This window comes from Lepidochelys kempii, chromosome 13 (assembly GCF_965140285.1).
Source record: "Lepidochelys kempii isolate rLepKem1 chromosome 13, rLepKem1.hap1, whole genome shotgun sequence".
NCBI lineage: Eukaryota > Metazoa > Chordata > Testudines > Cheloniidae > Lepidochelys > Lepidochelys kempii.
The window spans coordinates 18,522,649-18,536,361 of NC_136392.1; the positions used below are offsets into that span (position 1 = coordinate 18,522,649).

The 13,713-nt window shown below is 38.2% G+C and overlaps 2 protein-coding genes across 18 annotated transcripts in view; one reads left to right on the top strand and one right to left on the bottom strand.

The window, feature by feature from the left end:
• Positions 1-13,713, top strand: part of SULF2 (sulfatase 2) — a 248,316-nt gene that overhangs the window by 229,385 nt on the left and 5,218 nt on the right. For 2 of the 3 annotated variants that reach the window (XM_073309507.2, XM_078848174.1), the window contains 5 exons: positions 1,291-1,433; positions 2,270-2,393; positions 4,798-4,828; positions 5,109-5,165; positions 6,908-9,666. In XM_073309507.2, the coding sequence (XP_073165608.1) occupies positions 1,291-1,433; positions 2,270-2,393; positions 4,798-4,828; positions 5,109-5,165; positions 6,908-6,938 (386 nt within the window). In that variant the 3' untranslated portion in view covers positions 6,939-9,666. Of the gene's footprint in view, positions 1-1,290; positions 1,434-2,269; positions 2,394-4,797; positions 4,829-5,108; positions 5,166-6,907; positions 9,667-13,713 lie in introns of those variants that run through there. The other variant, XM_078848175.1, reaches the window with a different exon arrangement.
• Positions 7,574-13,713, bottom strand: part of NCOA3 (nuclear receptor coactivator 3) — a 170,185-nt gene continuing 164,045 nt past the window's right edge. For all 15 annotated transcript variants that reach the window (XM_078848171.1, XM_078848167.1, XM_078848168.1 and 12 more), the window contains one exon: positions 7,574-12,522. In XM_078848171.1, coding sequence (XP_078704297.1) covers positions 12,511-12,522 — 12 coding nt within the window. In that variant the 3' untranslated portion in view covers positions 7,574-12,510. The remainder of the gene's footprint in view (positions 12,523-13,713) is intronic.

Sequence of the window (13,713 nt, forward strand, 5' to 3'; positions counted from 1 at the left end):
GAGAAGCTGTCTGGGAACATTCACATTCTACAGGTGGAAAAGGCAGGACAGAATAGAACAGAGCATGTGCACAAGTTTCAGATTGCTAGCTGTGCCCTCTGCCTAATTTTTGCATAGGGCAACAATATTCCTGAAGTGAGGCAGAAGGAATGCTACCTGAACACACAATTTAGAATAGTGTCTCACCAAGCTGCCATAGAATTTTGCTATAAGCTGGAGCACAGAGAAGGAGAAAGACCTGGTCGAGGACTATGAGCCACCAATATGATCCAGTTTTGAGAAAGCCTAATGCAATACTAGGATGCATCAGGTATTTTCAGTAGGGATAGGGAAGTGTTATTACCATTATACAAGGCACTGGTGAGATTAAATCTGGAATACTGTGTGCAGTCCCATGTTAAGAAAGGTGAATTCAAACTGGAACAGGTACAGAGAAGGGCTACTAGGATGATCAAAGGAATGGAGAACCTACTTTACAAGAGGAGAGCTTGGCTTGCATAGCCTAACCAAATGAAGGCTGAGGGGAGATATGGGTGCTTTCTATAAATACATCCAAGGGATAAACACCAGGGATGGAGAGGAGTTATTTACAATAAGCTCCAATAGAACAAATAGATATAAACTGACCAAGTTTAGGTTTGAAATCAGGTAAAGGTTTCTAACCGTTGGAGGAGTGAAGTTCTAGAACAGCCTCCCAAGGAGAGCAGTGGGGGCAAAATATCTAACTGGTTTCAAGACTAAGCTTGATAAGTTTATGGAAGGGATGGTATGATGAGATTGCCTACAATGCCATGTGGCCTGTCCATAACTGATAGCAAATATGTCCAATGCCTGGAGATGGGACACTAGATGGGGAGGGCTCTGAGTTACTACAGTGAATTCTTTCCCAGGTGTCTTGCTGTTGGGTCTCACCAAAATGTTCAGGATCTAACTGATCACCATATTTGGGGTTGGTGGAATTTTCCCCTGGGTCAGATTGGCAGAGGCCCTGGAGTTTTTCACCTTCCTCTGTAGCATGGGGCACAGCTGGTTTGAACTAGAATAAATAATGGATTATCTGTAACTTGAAGTCTTTAAAACATGATTTGAGGATTTCAGTAACTACAAGGTTATGGGGTCTGTTACAGGAGTGGGTGGGTGAGGGTCTGTGGCCTGCAATATGCAGGAGGTCAGACTAGATGATCATGATAGTCCATTCTGACCTTAAAGTTTATGAGAATAGTGAAATGCATGCCTAACACTGGCTGAATGCTTCTTATGGTTTTAAGTATCTCAACCTTTCATTTGCAGTGGGTCCTTTCTGTGCCTGTACCAGTGCCAACAACAACACATACTGGTGTATGAGGACAATCAATGAGACACACAACTTCCTGTTTTGTGAGTTTGCTACTGGCTTCCTGGAGTATTTTGATCTCAACACTGACCCATATCAGGTACCTGAACAGAGAGCAGAAATGGAAATACTAAAAACAGACTAGTAAACTCTTTTCCCCTTTCAATATGAAATTACTTCTTTTGAATTGCTAAATAAGTAGCTTTTCATCAAACAATGCACATTTGAAAGAAGTCTCCTGGTATACACTAAAACAGTGATATAAGGCAGTGACTTGATTAGGAGCTAATAATTCACATCATAGCAAGGCAGTCTTTGTTCAAGAAAAATATTGCACTTTCCTGGTTAAAAGTGCAAGTGGCATTGAAGCAGACAATTGTTTTCTGGGGCAAGTAAAAGTAGGGGAGGGGGGTGCCTTCTTCCTGCCTTAAGGGACTAGAGCTGGCTCTGCACTGACGACATTCTCTCACATCTGGTCACAGATCAGAAATAGGGATGAAAAGCTTCGTCTTATGTCTGAGTCCTTTGTCTCACCCTGGTGTAAGCACCACTAGTGCCAACCCCTACCATAGATACATTGAACTGCCTTAAGCCATGACTTCCACCCGTACAGTTTACCCTGGTTTTGAACCTCTCTTCTGTATTTAAATATCTGTTTGTAGAGAGAATGGCTATAATTGATTGTGTGGAGCTGGGTGCCAGGAAGCCCAAGTTGAGCCACGTCGTTGCAAAGTGCAGCTTATACGTTCTAGGATTGCACGGCTGAAGCAGTGCTGGTATAAAACAAGAGCTACTTCATTTGACCTGAGCAGCTTTTCCTTGGTTTGTTTACTTTTGGAAACAAATCATGTGTGTTCTTTGTGTGAAGCTCTCTCAACTTTTTTAAGAACACCAACAACCCATCCGTTGTTAACAAGAACCTTTATTTATCCTTAGTTGATTAATGCAGTGAACACACTAGATAGAGACATTCTCAACCAACTGCACATCCAACTCATGGAATTAAGAAGCTGCAAAGGATATAAACAGTGCAACCCAAGAACTAGGAACATGGATCTGGGTAAGAGTCTTCTACTTACATTCTCCAAATCCCCAAGTGAAAAGGGGTTCCAGTATACCAGTACTAATTTTACACAATTGCAAATGGATTTCTAATATTATGACTAGTCGCCCAAAAAGTTAATATCCTGTTAATTGTGGACTCTCTTTAGGTTCATGGTTGCATGCATTGGATTGTGTCTCAATTTGCTGTACTTACAGCGTTTAAAGAACTATCCATTTCTGTGAATTTCATAGACATCGAGTTAGTGTACTGAGCAAATGTAAAGCTGTTTTGTTTACTTTCCTAACATATTAAGTAGTAGATATTTGAGGGGAAAACTGAGCAAAACAGTAGAAGAGTACAATACTAAACTTAAAGAAGCTAAAGATCTCACGAGTTGAACTGTCTTGTAGAAATGTATAATATCCCATGTGTGTTTAGGATCCTCAGTGTAAGTCTTGTATTACTTTATTCCCCTTTTACCTATACAATCTTTAAAAGAAACAAACAGTTGTTCCCAACCCCCACAGCACATGCTCTGGTACCACAGAGAAAACTAGCTGGAAATTTTCCAACAAAATATTTTTCCACTGGAAAATGTTGATTAATTAAAATCTACAGGCTCTCAGGCTCTGTGGCAGTCTGCCAGGTGGGCTACCATGGAGCCAAGTGCCTGGGAGACAGGACTTCCAAGCTGCTGAGTTGCCAGATACCTGGGAGCTGTAGTGAGGATGTGCTCCCAAACTTCCTGGCAGCTTGTTTGTAGGGATGACACTATCTTAGGGACCTAGGGCTCCCAAGCAACCTGGGGAGCACATTTCATTTAGGGAGTGTTCCTAGTGTGTCTAAAATGAAATATTGCGGATTTCCAGTTTTGGGAAATTTTGAGTATTCATCCTAAATCAGTATGGCGAACTTTCCAAAAACGCCAAAAATTTTGAGGAACTGGAAGTTGGTTTCCTAGCCAGCTGTTATAACAGGACACAATAGATTGGAGAGCCATTTATCCTAGTGGGAGTTTTTAAAATGTGGTGAAGAGTTCTAGACTGATAGTACTGGAGACTTTTGTCTATTAGTTATCAGAAGAAAAGGTCCACCCCAGGAGTGCCCTGCTAGAGAGGAAAAGGAAAGTGCAGTCTCCTGTGTCATTCAGACTTTGCCCCCTCTTTTGCTACAATGAGCATGAGAGCCAGATAATGATATGCACAAAACTGATTAAGAACTGGAAAGCAATAAGCAGCCATCTGTTAATGGTTTTATCCCCACCATAGTGCTGGTAGCAAAAGCTTCTGTACCCATTTCAATTCACCCACTTCCCTGGATTAGCAATCTTGTATTGTTGCTACTGAGATGACTTGTCTTATTCTAGATGACCATTATCTTCATCAGCTTCTATTGCTTACATTGTCTGATTTACTGAGAAAACTCAGCGTTCCCCACAACTGCATTTCAAATTAAAAAAAAAATTATATATATATATAAATATATATAAAAGACAAGTGTGTTTAATTCCTGCTTGTGTTTTTCAATAAAAAATTCAGGTCTTGTTCCCTCTAGAATGCACTCAAGCTATTATATGAGTAAGCTAGTGAAATCTCAGCAGTTGAGAAGGAAAGGGTTTTTACACCTCAGAGAAAACAAATTTCATTATATAATAGGAAAATTATTTCATTAGTGGTAGGCTTTTACACCCATGATTGTTAAACAAGTGTTAACCAAAGCATTATCGGAGTCTGCTGCAGTAGTAGTTGTGAAAAGTTTCAACTGCCCAGTCACTGCACTGAGGTATACATTTGAAACCTAATATTGACACTTTTTCAAAATATTTCTGCCACGTACCAGCAGTACCATAACTGAAAATGTGTTTATCCTAAACTTCATCCCACTCTCCTGGTGTGGGGGATTAAAAATAGCATAGGGGCTTCTATACTGATTGTGTATTTAATTAATTGATATTTCTACTACATTTATTTAAATGAACCTGCCTGTGAATTACCACGGTGCTGCAAACTCTAGTTCTGTGTTGATGTAAAGTAGAAAATGCTTTGATTCTGGATAATGATAACAGATCAGAGTACACACTACCTAATTTGAACTTTGTTACATAACCCCAAAAATGGCTTGTGAATTAAGGTTAGCACGGGGTTCTCAAACTGGGGCTTGCGAGCTGTCAACCACCACTGCCGAATCCCGCTTTGCCTTCAGCATTTATAATAGTGTTAAATATAAAAAATTGTGGTTTTAATTTATAAGGGAGGGGGTTGCACTCTGTGTGAAAGGGTCACCCGTATAAAAGTTTGAGAACCACTGGGTTAGTAGGTAGAAGGTTCTGAGACATCACAATTTTTTGCATTGTGCATTACCCAATACCTTATTCTTTTGCAGGCATCAGTTGATAACTCTTTTTTTTTTTCTTATTTAGGGCTTAAAGATGGAAGCTACGAGCAGTTCAGGTACATTTTTATCAGGACACACTAAGCAATGAGGAATCTGGGGTTGGGAAAGCAGAGGAGGGACTTACCTGTCTGTCAGGGATACCTTTAATGCAAACTCTCCCTCCAGCCCTGTTAATTTGAATTTCTGTAGTATTCCTATTTATTCACGGGCAGAGCATGTTCTATTTCCTGTCATTCAGATTCAAGCTAAAATAGTTTCCCATCTTTCAGACCATAGTGCCGGTGGTTTTCTTGGTGATGGTTAACTCTTTTTCTCCTTTTGCTGCTTGATAATTAGGCAGTTTCAGCGTCGAAGGTGGCCAGAAATGAAGAGACCTTCATCTTCCAAGTCGCTGTGAGTTGGGAGTTAGTTCATGAAAAGCTTTAGCTTAACGTTTATTTTTCTCTCTCCTTTTTGCATGCAGCATCTATTCTCACTGTTTTCAAATAGGGGATCCTCACTCTTAAAGATAGTAGTATGGTTCTGTTAGTTTAAGTCAGCATTGTGTTCAATTTAGGGTTATTCTAAAATAGCTGCAGTGAAGGAGGTTAAACATTCAAACTAGCAACATTATTTTCTACTATGCGCACTTGAAATGAAGGTACACAACTTTCACCAAAAATCTTCAGACTTCTGCCTCCTTTCAGTTAACCTAGGGAACTAACTCAATATTTGCACTAAGAGAAAGGTGCTCTATGACGAGCCTAGCACCCAAACCATTTAAAAGGTTAAAGCAAGCACCGTAAATTACATTTAGAAAGAAATTAGAAGGCACTGCAGAGCACAAATGTAACACACTCCCAGTAAGAAATGCCACTGACCAAGAGGGCAGCCCTATTCTGTACCAGCATGTTTCTGAATAGTTTCAGTTTGCAGCCCCATAAACCACATGCAGTTTTTCAGTCTTGAGGTGACACAGATGCGGTTCACAGCTCTAAACTCTGAATCCCAGATGAAGGACTGCAACCTTTTTGCCAAACACAGATACCTAAAATCCCTTAGTCACAGCTGCCTTCTGGGCATCCAGAAGCAGCCAAGGATAGCAGAATTGCAAACATAAGCATATGAAGACAGGCTAATTCTCTCAGTTGAAGGATCAGATTTTTTTCCCCTGGTACTAGCATAATCTCAGTCTTGTCTAAATTAAGTCTCAGCAGCTCGCTCACTCTCTAAGCCATAAACTCAGACTGGCCCTGGGCAAGCCTGTCAACCACATGAACTGGATCTGACAAAGCAGTGGCTGACGTGGGCAAAAAAAACCCCTATGTCTCAGGAGCCGGTACAATCTTACTATTCCCCCAGTGGCCTCATGCATACTATGAGCCGGAGGGGTCAAGACTGAATTACCCAAACTATTCAGGAAAAATAACTTAAATATATTCTGACATTCTGCTAGAGCCCAGGGTTTTCTTTTTGTTGAATGCATCTTTCTCCATTAATGCAGTACTGTCAAACCTCTCAATCTACCAGAGTCTGAAAGTGGGGACTGATCTGCAAGAAAATTTAAAATAGCATGAGGTTTCTGTATGACCTTGGGCAAGTCACATAGCCTTTCTAACTCAGCTCCCCATCTGGGAAGGAAATAGCGATAATAGCACTTCCCGACCTTGCAGGGATGTGAAGATGATAAAGCCCTTAAAAACTGTGAGGCACTCAGATACTATGGCAGTACGTTCGATAGATCGGGTTAATTCCTAACTCTACCCTTAGTTTTGTGATACTTTGTCACCATTTTTTTAATTGCAAGTTAATTACATCAGAAATAATCAGCTTTTGAACTACAAGGAGTAACAAGTGTTGAAATAAGGGCCAACTAAGAGTACTTTGATGAAGAATGTTTCAAACTTAAGCTTCAATTTAAGGGTAGATGATCAATATGACACTTTATTTTAGCTAACAATTTTTGGGCCTCGTTTTAAGAGGCTATTTAGCTATACTATGTTCTCCACATAACTGATTTTAGGTGGTCCACAGATAAGTAGCTCCACTATCTTTCCTGCATGGCACTACTGAGAAGCAAACTTACATTTGCAAATACTTCACATCCCAGCATATGAGAAGACACATACACTAAAATATGTTTATTTTATTTAAAGAGGACAACTGTGGGAAGGATGGGAAGGCTAACCTCCTCCAACTGCTGGACCTCAATGAGGAATCAAACCATCCAGAACTTGAATCCTTGTACAGACTTAATGAAAATGTATATGATTTCAGAAAATTATAATGTTAGTGTGGAGGACTGGATGAACTTTGAGGTTGAAGTAGATAGAATGTTTGCACTGTTGAGTGAATTAAATAGATAGTGAATTTTGGGGAACTACTGTCAGGAATATAGGTCCCTTTTTGAAGTCCACAGTTGCACCTGCTTTTGCTTTGGATTATACTTCACAAAGTCACCACTAACACTGTTCAAGGGACTGATGGGAAAGAAAATGTGACTGACACCTCAAAGCACAGAGCACCCACAAAACTATTTCAGTGGGAACAAATTAAAAACCTCTCTTCGCCTCACCATTGAATGTCGTTAGAACAGATGCAAAGTTTAAACAATATGGAAATTTTTGCTTTTGACTGGGGCAAATTAAATGAGGACCGTGGTAGAAAATTATTATTTAGAGATTCAGGAATTCAAGCCAGCAGCACTGAAGAAGCAGCAGCTGAAAATGCTCAACAGCACAATACTACTTTTCCTCTAAGGATATCATTTTAGTTCACTGTCTACATAGTCAAGATTTTTCTTACGGGTGGCAATAGGGTGGCTAACAAAAAAGCAGATTGACTGAGTGGTTCTGTAAATACTCAATGTCTTGTTCAAAAGAAATTCCTTCAAGGTGTGAAGAATTCTGTTAATAAAAATTGTGGAATGCCCAACTCTCATTTCTCAGAATGGTCCCTTGTTACTTAAACATTACGTAATAAATTTCAGAATTCATCCATTTTTAAAAGCACTACAAAATTTCAGTTAATGTATGTCTTGAATTTTAACGAAATCAGATTTGTATGAAGTCTTTTTATGTGGTAAAATGATATTGTATGTTCAAAATGAAAACAGTTTGTTTGAGAAAGCACATGTTCGCTTAGTGGTATAACTTTTACATTTGTAAAAAGCAACAATCTTGGCCAATAAAAAAAAGTTATAGCTCAGTGTACAGGAAACTAGAACTTTTGATTTAATGTCTATAATCTGCAGTAAGTATTAGGAAGGGAAAGCCCCAATCATTTACTAAGTAATTTAAGTATCTGTGAATATTTTCATAAAGAGGAGGTTATTAAATACACTCCAAACAGGATCTGCAAATGCACTAAAGGTTAGTTTTCATGTTAATCATATACAAAACTTGAAATGGGATGCTCACCATAATAGATGCCGTGTGTTGAGTATAAAATCAAGTGGACGACCAACAGAAGGAAAAATCTGAATTTGTTTAGTAATTCTTCATTCTGACTACCCGAGATTTTCAAAACAAATTTGCTTATTATGTTTAGGGGGCCAGCTGTGCAAAGTATGTGGGCACTTTTAAAAAAACTAATAGGAAGCTTCAACAGAGATTATTCAGTTATCATATAATGTCTGTGCCCCAGCAAGTAAAGTATTGGTGAATGTGGAAAGAGACTCTCTCAAGGGTGACACTAGTCTGTTGCTGTATGTTTTCAGTGAAGCTAGGAAAAGCAAATTTGGTTTAAGCCTGTATTCATCTCATCCCTGGTCAGATTTAATATATTGTCCAAAACAGTCTTGTCAGTTTTGCATTTCAGAAGTAGAGTATATGTGCTGGGCTAGGAAATGCAATCAGATATTAGCTTATACTGAGTTTAAAAACATTCGTAGATTCACCAGCAAGAAAAGACAATTATAAGTAACTGGCAAATGGTCTCTCTGCAGAATGTGTGTTTTCACTGTTTTCCAAACCTTTCCCAAAGAAGAAAGCGTATGTATCTGTATACAATTCCCATTTGGGAGAAGAAGGGGTTGTACTTAACGTTTTTCTGTCAGCTGGCAGCAACCTTTGCAGATGGGAGAATGTGAAAGATGGAATCCTGGAAGGCCAACTAATGTTAATAATGCTGCTCTATATCCATCTGAATATACGTTTCAGGAAAAAATGGCAAAGTATATTTTCAAAATGTTATACAAAAGTTGCTTCAGCCTGTGGTTCTTCCCTATGACAGAAGGTATATATTATAGCAAGAAAACTTCTGTCCCAAACCTTTGGTTATTCCCAAATTCTTTTTATTTCCCCATCCTTTCTTCTAGTTGTCGGTTGTGTGTCAGAACACTATTTTTAAAGCCAGAACGATTTTGTATCAACTGCAAAGTTGCCTATATCTTCAGCCCCTGAGACATACCTAAACCCAGAAAACCAAGAGTTCTTAAATCATTCCCCAAATCTAGTCTCTCTCACATAATAGTGTTATGTTATCACATCTCTCAAGAGTGGCTATATTTTGGTTTGGTGGGGAAATGCTAGATTCCTGGCCTTGTTAGAATATAAGTGGCACCCTTCAGAGCTTAAACAGCTGACATACTAAATCACCACATTCTGGTTTTAAATAGAAACCTTTATTTACATTATTATTAACATCAAAACACAAAAATCAGGAGAGCAGTAATACTTTATAACCAACCCTTTTATAAATCAGCCCACATGGTTTTTTGTTTTTGCAGTGTAAAGATACACACATTTCAAGCGGTACTTAATGTAAACTAAATTTAAATGCTATTCTCAGTACTGTATGCCTTCTCCTGAGAATTTTTTTAAAATATTGCTCTCAGAATTATATGGTTTCATACTTGCTGTATCATTCTATCAGTCTGCACTTAAAATCTAAAATAAAAAGTGTGCTAATTGGTGCAACATTCAAATGGTTTTGTTTATAGCTTTAAAAAATGTTCCTGAATTCCTCACGTTAAAAGCACAAATTTAGGATGAGATTGAATAAAAGACTGCTTATGGATTTTATAACACATGGTTTCTATAAACAACAGGAAACCTGGCAGGCATGTAGTGAGACTGTGTCTGCAATGCAGTAATGATGCAACTGGTTATATTAGTAAACTGTGATCGTACTGTCAAAACCAGTCATACAGCTTCTTGAATCATTCAAAAAACACAGTTATTGGAGATATCAAATACCACCAAAATCAAAGGACTATTTCGTTTAGTAAATTAAATATTTCACCTAGGTGAAATATTTAGATTGTTGCCTTTAAAGGTTTCAATAACAACTAATTTAAAAAGGTTTATCTTTTTATCATATTTTAATTAAAACAAATCTTTGGATTCAGCAAGAAGTAATTTCTGGAAAAAACCAACATTCTAAAAGCAGATGAGGGAAGAAGGATCCTTTGTAACATCCATCAGGTACCACATTTTAGAAGTATAAATAGAATCATTCAAAAAAAAAAGTTAAAGGGCAAAAAGCATAAAGTAGTACTTATCCTGAAGATGTCACTAGTCAAAGCAATCAAGGTTTGCAGCTTCCATCAATATAATGACAACTACAAGATATAAAATCATTCTATTCTGATTTAATATAAAAAGCAAAGGATTGTTGCCTTTCAACTCCATTACGTTGCACTGACTCAACCAGCAGGTGGATTCTAAAAAGCAAGAAAGGGTAAAACAGTTCCTTATGCTTTTAAATGTCATGCATTACAACACAGATGAACCAGACTGAGGAGTGGAAACAACTAAATTACTACAGCCAAATCTATGTTCTCAGTGCTGATTCTACAGACTGGGCTGTATAAGAAGCAGATTTTTATTGCACCTACCTGCCTTGTGGAGTAGGACTGTGGCTGTACATTTAGGATGAAAGTTATGGGAATTTTTGCACTGAAAATTATTTTCATTAAGATGGAAGTTCCTTCAAGTTACTGCAAAACAAAATATGACTTTCTAGTTATAGTACCAAAAAGAAAAGATCATAATCACTGATTTTCACTCACTCAGGAGAAGTCCGTTTTCCATTATACAGTGAACAACAGAACAAAAATACCACATGCCTTAAACATTTCTGGTTCACACCCTTATGGAAGTTTCCAGGTTTCAATCGCCATCTGTCTGAAAGTGGATAATCTGGAATAGCATCTTCGTTTTATGGACAAAAAAATACAACCTGTCAACTGATAAAGATGAATAGACTTGTAACTTAACATGAATACGGATAGTAGACACACTTGTTTGGAAAATACATTCATTACAATAGAATAATCCTCAGAGGTGCAGAGATTTGGTTAAACGGTGGTTTAATATCCATAAAGATTTCTGGATGTCATGTGCCAACAAATGAGTTGCTTGCTGTAAGATGTGATGGTAGTGAAGTAAATAACAAGAAATACTTAGCAATAGGCATCTTCTCTATAAAAACCATATGAACTGTTATGACAAGTAATGACAGTTTACAATTTTTTGTCAAATTGCCCTATATAAAAAATGAAATGTAACAAAGTGCTCACTTAATGTGGAGAAAGCATTAACCAATTGCTTAACCCTAAAGAAATGATCTTTTAAAAAAGTTATATTAAAGATATAAAATAAGTGGCAAAGAAGAAAAAGATATGGGCCAAAGTCACCCAACTCCAAGGTCATTAAATTAAAAAAAAAAAATTGAAAGGTCTTCTATCTAGACCTCAACTAAGATGAGTTTACAGAAATCAACTGTGTTAAATATTTAGCTTCACAAACTCTGCAAAAATGAGTTAGTGACCTACAAAAGTCATATATATAATACAATTCTTAAAGATCATATTTACAAAATTTATTCACACAAAAAAAAAAACTGCAAAATTCTGATTCAGACTGCAGTGCCTTGCCTTGATTTTTCTGAAGGTTTTTTTCCCCCCAAAAACCATGAAGGATTATTGCTCTAATTTCCAACAACATAAAACATTACAGTACACAGTCTTTTCAATCAACAATTCTTAAAAGATTGGATTTGAAAAAGAACATGAGTACACCCTACCTTTCGGTTTATTAAATCCTTATCAAAGATATTGCATTAATCCATTATATAGCCTTTTATAAAGTGCACTCAGCTGCACATCAAAATTTAAATATTAGTCAAGATTATGTTTAAATAATTTTAATTTATTTTCTCTGTAACCCCCCTTGGCATCAATGGGCAGGATTTTGGAATATTACATGCCAATTCATTCTGCATTGCCACTATACTTGGAAATACTGACTCCTGGGGATAAGAGGTTAAAAGCAGCATTCGTATTCAGGAATTAATATAAAAGAGTCAAGGCTAGGAACTACATTCTCTGTCAGATATTCTTACTAGAGAAATCAGAATTCTTATCCACCATGACTTCTCCAGGCACTTTGGCCTGCCTGTAGTTAAAGGGCTTTGGATAGCTACAGTAAATAGAAGTGGTATACATAGAGTCTATCCATCATATTTACTAAAATGCCATTCCCAAATTCACATTTCTAGAGGCAGAGTGCCAAAAATATTTATGACCATTGTTTTGTACACCACAATATACAGTAATACAGAGACTCTGCGTCTACTAAAAAAAGTCTTTTTTGTATGAAGTCACTTGGGACATCTTGGTGATCAGCTGGAAAAATCAGTTATTTCCATAAGGCCAGTACTAGTTGCCACGAAGAATATGTAGCTTTTCTTTGTAATACTAGTGCATCGTCATTAATAGAGATCACTCTACTTTGGGAGATCACAGTTTTAAGTGTCAGCAGTATTTCTGTTAAACAAAAAAAGAACACGTATCAGAAAAACACCAGGATGGAATCACAAGGGGCACTAAGGAACTTATGTCTCACCATATCGTCACTGCTGGCATTCACAAAACTCCTGCTCAGCTGCCACATAACCCTGTAGGCATCTAAGTTTCCACCATTAAAGTCCTGAAGTTGCCTAAATATTAGATGGCTGTGTGCTTGTCCAGCCAGCAAGTTCTGATGCTGCTTAGCAGCTAGAGGCCTAACTCATGCCTAAGGCCCAGCAGGATTCACAAACTAGGTGTTCCCCTGCCTACTTACCATCAGGGCCCAATCCAGTGGCATGCTCAAAGCAAGTCTAAACCCACACAAAATGGGGGAAGGAGAAGATGGTGGTGCTTTTATTCCATTAGTTAGAGCACTCACCCAGGATGTGGAAGACCCAGATTCAGTTCCTCCCTCTGCCTGATGTGAAGCAGGGATTTGAACTTGGTTCTCCCACTTCTCAGGAAAATGCCCTAACCACTGGGATGTGGGGTATTCTAGGGCCAGGTCTCTCTCAGTGTCTCCTGATGGAGCTGCTCCGTTGTGGATAAATATTCATTGGAGCAAACGTACTGGAACCTGGGTCTCCCACCACCCAGGGGAATGCCGTAAACACTGAGCTATTGAGGCATTTTCACACACTGTCTGGCGCAGTGTGTATTTTGAAGATTAAAGTATTAAGACAATCCATTTTTAGGGAGAAGAGTGGCCTTTATTGGACTCCGTCTAAAAGATCATAAGAACTAGCACTTCTATTGCACAACCCTTTTTGTCTCCAAACACTTGCTTTACAAGTGTTAACTGCTTAATCCTCACAGTTGGTCAGTTTAGTCTAGTTGAAACCTTTGTTCTTAGACGTAAGATGGTCTTGCAGACAACTTGCAAAATCTCAGAAGATATAGTTGCCCCTTTCAAGTATTTTGGTCTCTGGAATTTCCCCAAGCTCAATAAAACTTTAAGTGACCCTTGTGTCTCTTGAGCCACAATCATGAGATACCTGAAGAGAAACAGCTAACCTAGAAGCAGACTGCCAGGCTTCAAAATGGATTTGGTGAAATATCAGCAAAGCTAGACAGAACCTATTGGAGCAAAATGAAAGCTTTATCCTCAAATGGCTTAGGGGACAGCAAGAGCTGAAAACCGGTGCATGAGAGGAAGTCGGCCATCTT